Source organism: Myotis brandtii, unplaced genomic scaffold (genome assembly GCF_000412655.1).
Source record: "Myotis brandtii unplaced genomic scaffold, ASM41265v1 scaffold601, whole genome shotgun sequence".
NCBI classification, from domain to species: domain Eukaryota; kingdom Metazoa; phylum Chordata; class Mammalia; order Chiroptera; family Vespertilionidae; genus Myotis; species Myotis brandtii.
This window is the reverse complement of record NW_005370276.1, coordinates 1286733-1296294: the sequence shown is the minus strand read 5'-3', so window position 1 is coordinate 1296294 and position 9562 is coordinate 1286733. Positions and strand designations below refer to the sequence as shown.

Here is a 9562-nt window from a genome sequence, read left to right as displayed (position 1 = left end):
TGGGGGGAAGTGGGGGTGGAGGGTGAGACAGCAGCTCAACAACAGGTAGAAGGTGACAAGGACCAAAGGAGACGGAGAAGTGCAGCATCTTTAATACAGGCCGTCTTCACCCAGAGACAGGACAGGAGGCGGGATCTGGTCCCCATTCCCACCCTCAAGCCCCAGAGGGTAAATAAGAACCCATCGTTCTTGTCAACCTGCTCCATCCCCAGGGACATACCTCCCTCTGGAGAGGCCACAGACACCCGGAGCCTGGCTGTGACTGAGAAAATACTTTATTTGGTTGGGGGGGGGCAGGTAGGCAGCTCAGAACTTCTGGAACTGCTTCTTGGTGCCGGCGGCCTTGGTGACCTTGAGCACGTTGAAGCGCACAGTCTTGCTCAGGGGGCGGCACTCACCCACGGTGACGATGTCGCCGATCTGCACATCTCTATGGAGGGGGCAGCGTGTATGTTACAGGGGGGACAGGGGGCGTGAGGCTGCCCCTCGAGAGCCTCCTTCGTGGTCACCAGGCCGAGGCCACAGCCAAGCTTCAGTTTCCAGTTCCAGCCGCCCCTTTGTCATTACTGATTGAGCACAAGCTCTGAGCGAGGCACCAGGCCCAATACTGTACGGAAACCTGGAGGCTCACTTGCAGCAGCCCCCCCCCCCTCCCCCGCCTCAGTTTACTGCCTCCACAGGCACCTAGGGTGCCCCATGTCACTCAGACCTGAGTGCAGCCCACCCCCTCCTCTCCGCCGGGCAGGGGGGCTGGCCCGGGTTGCCACCCACAGTGCTCACCTGAAGCAGGGGGACAGGTGCACTGACATGTTCTTGTGGCGCTTCTCGAAGCGGTTGTACTTCCGGATGTAGTGGAGGTAGTCTCGGCGGATGACAATGGTCCTCTGCATCTTCATCTTGGTCACCACGCCTGGGGGAGGGGAGGTTGTGGGTCAGGCTCCTTGGGAAAGGGAGCCTCAGGCAGCCCAGGGCATGCTGGGAGCTGCCGAGCAGCATTAAGAAACCTTGGTTCTGGCATCAGTTCTGCCAATTGGCTTTCTCAGCAGCGCCTGGCACAGGCATCTGAAGACCATCGTGAAAACAGACATCACCTGCCAGGGCCCAGGAACCAGGAGTGTCCCCAGCCCCTCTTCCCTCAGACCCAGAAATCTGAACCCAAGCCCCCCAACGGCCCCACTCACCGGACAAGATGCGCCCTCGGATGGAGACATTACCGGTAAAGGGGCATTTCTTGTCAATGTAGGTGCCCTCAATGGCCTGGAGGGATAAGGAAAAGAAGTAAGGCTTTGGGGGGGGGGGGGGGGGGGGGGAGGAGGGAGGTGTCTATAATACTCTCAACAATAAAGATTTAAAAAAATATAAAATAAAAAATAAGGCCCTGGCCGGCTTGGCTCAGTGGATAGAGCGTCGGCCTGCAGACTAAAGGGTCCCAGGTTCGATTCCAGCACATGCCCCGGTTGCGGCCTCGACCCCCGCCCCCTGCCCGGAAGGGGGCGTGCAGAAGGCAGCTGATCAATGATTCTCTCTCATCAATGATGTTTCTCTCTCTCCCTTCATCTCTGAAATCGATAAAAATATATATTTTAAAAAGGAAGGCTTGAGTAGCTAGTTCCTGGAAAGAACAGCCGGGTGCGGCCTCAGAGACAAACTACAATTCCCAGCAGCCCCCGGGCGACACGCGGATGTGGGCGGGGCAGCTGGGCCGGCACATGTGCGGAGCCGGGTCCCCCTCTTCCTTCCCGGGGTCCGTACCTCCTTGGGCGTCTTGAACCCCAGGCCGATGTTCTTGTAGTATCGAGGGAGCTTCTCTTTGCCCGTCTCTCCCAGCAGGACCCTCTTCTTGTTTTGGAAGATGGTGGGCTGCTTCTGGTAGGCTCGCTCCGTCTGCGGGGACGAGGGGGCGGGTGAGGCCGGAGCGGGCCGCAGACCTTCCCGGAACCCCCAGGACCCCCTCCCCCCAGGTCTCCTGCCCCAGAATCGCCTCCGAGAACTCTGACCCCAGATGTCCCTCCAATTCAGACCGAAATCTAACCCGGGGTCACTGCAGCGTTTACGCTCCCAAACACTTCCCGCCGCCTGCAGAATTCACTGCTTAGAACCCGGAGGCAGAATGGCACCTCGGACACCTTTCAGGAAGGATTACTGTCCAAGACACAAAGACATCCACCCGGATCCACTGCTCATCTAACGTACACGACTTCCCAGTGCGGAGCCCCCAGGACTGAGGAGGCACTAATGCAGATAACGCAGACACGCGCCCTCTGCCCGAATTAGCCCCTGGGAGATCGGGGGCGCCCGGAATTAACTCCCCAACTGGGGCGCGGGGTCCCGCTCTCCCGGACACGCCCCTGAGGCCCAGGAGGGCCCGAGCTCGCACCTGAATGTCCGCCATCTTCCCGGCCGCTTGAAAAAAAGAAAGCCACAGCGGCGTCCGGGTTTCCTTATCGACTGCGCAGGGACTGGAGAGGAAGTGACGAATAGGGGACCGAGTAGCACGATTTGGGGCGGTGCTTTGGGCGCGTCTCTGATTGACCGACGTCTCTCAGCAAGCAGGTGATTGGGAGACTGCACCGACGCCGCCATGATGGAGGAGGGCGGAGAGGCGGGGCGGGTACAGTCTCGCGATAGTTCAGCCACCTATTGTCTGGACGCGCTTGTTCGCATTGGGAAGGCGCGGCCAGCCCTTAGCCCGCCTACGTTATCGCGAGAGTTACAGGGAGGCGGTCGGTTGTCTGCGCGCCGTGAGATCACGTGGGCTTCGGGGACCGCGTGGCGGTGTCCGTACAGGGCTCGAGCGGGATGAGGTGGCTGCCATCTTTCTGCGGGGAGGGCGGTCGTGAAGTGTTGGGACCTGCGCGGCGGCGCCGCCAACTTTGTGCGGGGCGGTGCTGCTCCTGCGCTTTTTCTGTGAGAGTCGTTCTCTTGTGTCCCGTTTCACCCCCAGACCCTTCTGCTGGTTTTCTGTCCGTAACGGCGCGGTTTCTGAGACAATGGAAATGTCTGCGCTTTCCAGCACCATAGCCACCGAGGACCTGAACTTTTACCTTTAATTTCATTAGATTTAAAATTACACGGTGCCAGCCTCCACCACGTTGGGCAGTACACAGTACAGGATATATGAAATATTAATGCTATAAACTTTCAATGTCATTTGAAATCTTATTTAAGTTTGTTTTACACTTGATAGCTTTGTGAATTTTCAATGATACATTTAATTGGTGGTGGTTGTCCTTTCGGGGATAGCATTAACGGGGACTTTCTGTTTTAGAGCTCCTGTGTTACCTTTATAATTTTTCTTTGTAGAAAAAAAAACGTAGTTCCTGGAACTTTGAACGACTTGGAAAGTACTTATGATAATAGTTTTTTTTTTTTTTTTTAAGGCAGGGCCCACCGTTGTTATCAACAATGCGTGTTAACCTGTATAAACGTTACTTAGAAAAAAGCTAACAACGCGTGCCCAGCGGTTTACATCGCCAGGCGGTGCGATTAGGTGTGATTTCCTCTCTGGTGTTTAAAATGCTCAATATTTTGCAAGGTGTTCAGGGTGGCTGGGGAGATCTTGGTGATAAGGGAAAAGCAGAGAGAAGAAATACTGCTTCACTCTGCAAGGGTGCTGGGTCCTTAGCTTTTCAGCGTTTTGAGCACAACCCACAATAGGAAACAGCATTTAGTCTCATCAAACAGCTTCTCTCCTTTCCCCGTCTAACTTTTAACTCTTTCCTTTCCTTCCTGCAATACATTGATCCCCCCCCGTTTTCTTTTGTATTTCACTTATCCATTTTATGGCTGGGTTGATTTTTCACCTGCATTGTAAACAGCTTTGGTGTCCAATAATAAACTTCAGCCAACGCTGTCAGATTTCACACAGTTTCCCAGCATTTCATAACAAAAATGCAAATACTATTTGATCTGGAGCCGTCCCCACTGAGCACAGAAATGCCTATTAAAACAAGACCCTCCTGCCCTAGTGGGTTTGGCTCAGTGGATAGTGCATCGGCCTGTGGACTGAAGGGTCTGGGTTCGATTCTGGTCATGGGCGTATGCCCGGATTGCGGGCTCAATCCCTGGTTGGAGGGGGGAGCATGCAGGAGGCATTGATGTTTCTCTCTCCCTCTCTGAAATCATTATTAAAAAAAACAAAAAAACCCCCAAGACCCTCCCTATGGCACCCCCGGGGACTGGAGAGGTGTGCCCACATGCTTTGGTGGTGGGTAGTTGGGCAAGACGGAACTGGAGCTTTGATCCCTCGAATTTGTGCTACATGATTGTCCACCCAGAGATTTTATTTTCATTCTCTAGTGTTGAATGTTAAGTCTATTCTCAGGTGCTTATTGGCCATTTGTATATATATCTTCTTTGGTGAAATGTCTATTCAAATGTTTGCCTAATTTTCATTTGGCTTATCTCATTATAAGAGGTTTTTAAATATATATACTTGGAATGTAAGTCCTTCAAAGAGATTTGCAAGTATTTTCTGTCTGTGGCTTTTCATCTTATCGGTGTCTTCTGAAGTGGAAAGTGGTGCCCTGACTGGTTTGGCTCAGTGGCTAGAGCTTCAGCCTGCGGACTGAAGGGTCACAGGTTCGATTCTGGTCAAGGGCATGTGCCTTGGTTGCGGGCACATCCCCAGTATGGGGTGTGCAGGAGGCAGCTATTTGATGTTTCTCTCTCAATGTTTCTAACTATCCCTCTCCCTTCCTCTCTGTAAAAAATCGATAAAATACATATTTTAAAAAATAAAGTAAAAAAAAGGTGTTTTTAATGGATCGTGATTTCAGTGGGATTGTGCTGCTGTAACAGTTTTGTCAGATTTTAGAATTAAGCTACAGTTGCTTTTGGAGGCAGATCCCAGGAACCAAGGAGGGGAGGTGTCATCACCCATGTTAGATGGAGAAAACCTAAGCCATTGAGATCTTGGATGTTTTGGAGATGGTGCAGGATAGAATGGCAGGGTGTGCAAGTTGTGATTTGCCTGGGAACTATCCTCCACTAGCTCCCTTTGTGCCGAGGTTGGGCACTTGAATGCTGAATTGAATTAGGAAATTATTTCTAAATATTGCACACCAATCCCAGGAGCTGCATGAATTCAGCTTCTTTTCCAGGACAGATTTGCCTTCATCAAACCAGAGGGCTTGTGTGGAATTCTGGGTTTGGCTCTGGATCAGGTGACTCCTCCTAAACCTCATCAGTGAAAGGGAGACAGGCCTGATGGAGGTGATCAAAGGTGACCTGAGGGCTTCCACCTGTTTATCTACCCTTTCAGGGACGCACCCAGGCAGATCTAACATGCCCACTTCCATCGTAAACACCCCACACATGCAAAATGTTTCTTGCCCATTTCTTCCCCCAAAGCAAGTGTGGCAGATGACCTGAGTGAAGTGAAGTAGCCCTCGTCCCACAAAGGGGGTGGCTCTAAAACGGGGCAGTTCCACACCCTGCAGCTGAAGAGTGTAGACGGCTCTGTCAATTGGGGCACCAGGAACCACAGACAATGGTTTGAGTAAATTGTTGGCAGGTCGATCTCTAAAGGCTTTCAGGGACGCACCCAGGCAGATCTAACATGCCCATGCAAAATGTTTCTTGCCCATTTCTTCCCCCAAAGTAAGTGTGGCAGATGACCCGAGTGAAGTGAAGTAGCCCTCGTCCCACAAAGGGGGTGGCTCTAAAACGGGGCAGTTCCACACCCTGCAGCTGAAGAGTGTAGATGGCTCTGTCAATTGGGGCACCAGGCACCACAGACAATGGTTTGAGTAAATTGTTGGCAGGTTGATTTCTAAAGGTTAATTCTCCCATGCATTAACAGGTTAGGAATTTAGCCCTTTATCTATGGACAGCCCCCAAGGGCCTGCCTCCGTTGCAGACACACAAGGCAAAGACGCCAAATTTCTTTAAAAATAATTTATTCATTTTCTGATCACAAGGTACAGGAACGTGCAAGTGCTATGCCTGAGACTGGCTGCCGTCCTGTCTGTGCATCTGTAAATCCCTCTGTACAACACCAGGTCCCTCCTGCCCCCAAGCATTTGCTACATCCTAACAGCTGCGGTCTAGTATCATGTGGGAAGTTTAGAGAGTTTTCCAGCTTATAAATCCTGAAAGGGAACCAGCTGTTCCAGCTGCTCATTTCCTAAAACTCTGAGTAGGTCACAGGCAAATTATGCCCAACTGACAGGGCCATGTAAAGCTTTTAAAAGGCCTTTCTTAAATAGCAGTGACTAAGGTTCCTTCTGTGTCCCCAGCCTTCTAAGGCCCAAGGTAAGGTGCCTGTGGCCCCGGAACAGCCCCTGGGGTTCCCCACATCCTAGGGCGGCGATGGAGGAAGGGCAGGCCAGGCCAAGCATGAGGAATAACAGTCAATTTTATTGGGCTCAGACCAGGAGTCCATGGGTCTTGAGGACCTCTGTGAATTTGTTAATTTTCTTCTCCACGTTCTTTTCGGCCTGTTTCCGTAGCCTCTGTGGGGTTAGAACAGGCTGTGGTCAGTGGCTGCTGCCTGTGACCACCCCTTCCCAGGGACCCAGGTCCCACTGCCCGGGTGTGCGGTGCCCCTGCACTCACCATGAGCTGCTTTTTCTTGCGGTAATGCATCTTGGCCTTCTCCTTCCTCTTCTCCTCCAGGGTGGCTGTGACGGCCTGGTACTTCCAGCCAACCTCATGAGCCAGGCGCCCAAGGTAGGCAAACTGGGGTGGGGGGAAATGAAATTGTAAATAAATGGGAGCCTAGATTGGGGAGGGGCTGAAGACTTCTCAAAGGATCCAATTTTAAATCAGAAGACACCCCCCCCCCCCCCGCGTGTAACGGGCTCCCTGCTCCTCCTGGCATCAGCTAAGCCATTGGCATTTTCGGCAGTGCCCAGGTGGCATCCGCAGACCATCGTGAGAAAAAAACCATCATCTGCCAGTCTCGGGGACCCCACGTTCAGTCCCCCATGTCAGTCTGCTCCACGTAACCCGAAACTCACCTTCCGGGTAGGCTTCAGACGCACAACCTTGAGAGCAGCGGGAACCACCATTCGCTTTTTCTGTTAGAGAAGGAGAGGGGCTTAGGGACCTGGAGTGAGGGACAGACAGGGAAGAAGGCTGGCTGGGGCAGGTGTCTCAGCCAGTGCTGTTCTCATGAGGCTCAAACAATGTAGGTAATCGTGGATCATCACGGACACGCCAGACACAGGGATGCTGGGCCGGGCCCGGTCTCGCTTACCTTGTCATAGGGCGGTGGGATCCCGTCAAACACCTTGAGGCGGTCCAAGGCGGCCTGGCCTCGCTTGGTCTTGTGGGGCAGCATGCCTGTGGGCAGAGGGACAGCAACCCTGCTCAGAGGGGCTCGCCAAGACCCCATCACCAGGCAGGCAGACCGGTGGCCTCAGATGGTAGTGCATGTGGAGTCATCTCATGGTTGGGAAACTCGAACTTGAGTGGGAGAAGTCCTCATCATGGGCCACCCACCCCATCCCCACCTGCGGTCCTCAGGCCCAGCTCACCTCGCACTGTCCGCCAAAAGATGCGGCTGGGGGCTCGGAAGTGGTAAGGGCCACGGGACGGGTTGGTGTTCATCCGTTTGCGCAGGAAGGCCAGGTACTTCACTGAGGAGAGGGAAGAGCGTGAGGGTGTATAGTCCCCAGGGAAACACCAGCTTCTTCCCACACCCACTTCCAAGGGCCTATTCTGGAACTCAAACTAGCCCCCCCAACCACTGGGGGGATCACTTTCAGGGCCTATGTAGTCTGAGCACCTCACACATCAACCCTCTCTCGTCCTCCCATGCCACAACTTACACTTGTTTCTGTAGAAATTGCCAGAAATGTTGATGCCCTCACAGCGCACAACCACCACCTTTCGGCCTAGAGAGAAAGAGAGTGAGGGACTCGCAGGGGGCTCAGGCCAAGCAGCCACCCCCTGCCCAGTTACTGCCGAGGAACCAAAGGGCGATCTTCCCAGGTCAGGACCAGACCACAAGGGCAAGACAGCAAAGGGCCCAGCAGGGGAACCGCTGGCCCCAGTCACAGAGCAGTAACTGGCAGAGCTACATTCACGCTTATATGAATTTGCCCAACAGAAAATGTTAACCCCAGACCCCCCACCTCCAGGGGAGGGAGTGGCTGGCAGGTCTCAGAGCGGTGCATGGGGTTGATCTCATGGTCGTGAGACTCAAACGAAAGATGGTGATTGCTGCTCATCACGGACCGCCGGTCTGACCTCAGGTCTGGAGGGCTGTGGGCACAGGGCAGACTTACCCAGCAGTACCTGCTTGGCCACGATGGCCGCCAGGCGGCCCAGGAGATGGCCTCGGCCATCAAGCACCAGGACCTGTTGAAGACAGATGAGGGCTTAGTCACCCCGAACTTCCCGACTCCCCACCCCAAGCAACCACTGTTCATTGTCTCTGTTACACCTTATCCCCCAGGGTGCCTCCTATCCAGGCACCGGACCTAGGACCCAAGGCTCACTTCACAGACGAGGCCAAAATAGCAAATGGTGATTTCAATGAGCGGGATAAGAACAACTCTCACATCTCGGCCGCTTGAAGGGCAGGAGTTTTTATGCCCAGATTATAGCTTCTTCATCAAGGGTCAAAGTCCCCACTCTATGGAGTGCTGGTTATATACGTGGTGACTGTTGGAAGGCAGAAAGGTACAGAATCTAAAGCCAGACTTCCTGACACTGTGACTTGGGGCAAAGATCTGCAGCTCTCCGCGCTTCCACCTCCTCACCTGGAAGATGAGGATAACATCTGCCTCAGAAACATTGTTACAGAAAACACAATGCAAACTGGGCCGGGCACGCTCAGGGGACTCCCACTTGTCTGGCTCCCAGCGTGGTTTTCCGTAACCACAGGCCCGTCGCGTGAAGCCCACCAGGGCCCCCTAACCCCCTCCCCCCTTCAGGTTACACAGGGGCCAGGGCACTCGGGGCGAAGCTTCCACTGCCTTCACTGGAGGCCAAGTGCTTAAGGACAAAGGAGCATTTAATCACAGTCTCCTGCTTTAATAATATTTCAAAGCACCATCAAACCCAAAAGCAAAGGGGGGAAAAACACACAATTGGTTCCTGAAAGCCCCGCAGGCAAGAGCTCTTGGACCCACTGTTAGAGGTTTCGGGCCAAAACACCCCGAGATGCAGAGGAAGCCGGACTGGCACTCCCACGGGAGAGCGGACGAGGCCGTTTGGGAGGAATGAAAGGAGCCTCCATTTTGGCCGATCCTCGGCTTCTCAGCCGCCTCCCACGTGCTTCCCGGTCGCTAGAAACACACGGGTCCAACTCCCCCCCTAAGGACCAGCCCAGATCAAGGTAAACAAAACAGCTTTAAAAATAGCTCTTCCTGGGCTGAAAGTCTCCATCGCCGCCCCTCGGGGAGGAACGATGCCGCATTTACCCAGCCCCGGGCACAAAGACAGTCCCAGTATCTCCGTTTCCCCGTTACAGAACCTCCTCAGCCCTTTTGCCCTTCGTTTTGCTCCGTTACCGAACTAAAGCGTCACTACACACGTACGAAGGAGCAGAGGATACGACCCCGTTCCCGCCTGGACCCCACCCGGCCCCTCGCCGCCCCGGCCCGCGCGG

General features: G+C 53.9%; 3 protein-coding genes across 3 annotated transcripts in view; all 3 read right to left on the bottom strand.

The window, feature by feature from the left end:
• FCGRT (Fc fragment of IgG, receptor, transporter, alpha) overlaps nt 1-146 on the bottom strand; it is a 22744-nt gene extending 22598 nt beyond the window's left edge. Inside the window, exon 1 of the mRNA XM_014550434.1 lies at nt 98-146. Within this exon, the coding sequence (XP_014405920.1) occupies nt 98-146 (49 nt within the window). The remainder of the gene's footprint in view (nt 1-97) is intronic.
• A 111-nt stretch (nt 147-257) lies between these two features.
• On the bottom strand, nt 258-2485 carry RPS11 (ribosomal protein S11). Its single transcript, XM_005879528.2, has 5 exons — nt 2378-2485; nt 1753-1884; nt 1182-1257; nt 781-910; nt 258-430 (listed from the first exon to the last, which is right to left on the bottom strand). Exons 1-5 carry the CDS (start codon nt 2390-2392, stop codon nt 307-309), a joined length of 477 nt encoding a protein of 158 aa, XP_005879590.1. The 5' UTR covers nt 2393-2485; the 3' UTR covers nt 258-306.
• Nucleotides 2486-5883: 3398 nt separating this feature from the next.
• RPL13A (ribosomal protein L13a) overlaps nt 5884-9562 on the bottom strand; it is a 3928-nt gene continuing 249 nt past the window's right edge. The window contains exons 2-8 of the mRNA XM_005879527.2: nt 8235-8307; nt 7776-7841; nt 7482-7583; nt 7202-7287; nt 6963-7022; nt 6559-6681; nt 5884-6455 (exon numbers count right to left, since the gene is read on the bottom strand). Of these exons, the coding sequence (XP_005879589.2) occupies nt 6369-6455; nt 6559-6681; nt 6963-7022; nt 7202-7287; nt 7482-7583; nt 7776-7841; nt 8235-8307 (597 nt within the window). The 3' untranslated portion in view covers nt 5884-6368. The remainder of the gene's footprint in view (nt 6456-6558; nt 6682-6962; nt 7023-7201; nt 7288-7481; nt 7584-7775; nt 7842-8234; nt 8308-9562) is intronic.

Bases quoted from the DNA above. Each gene is read 5' to 3' on its own strand.
- RPS11 (XM_005879528.2), bottom strand. The intron at 1,258-1,752 runs GTACGGACCCCG...TTATCCCTCCAG, and splicing joins GGTTCAAGACGCCCAAGGAG to GCCATTGAGGGCACCTACAT. The intron at 911-1,181 runs GTGAGTGGGGCC...CCCCTCCCCCAG, and splicing joins CCGAGGGCGCATCTTGTCCG to GCGTGGTGACCAAGATGAAG.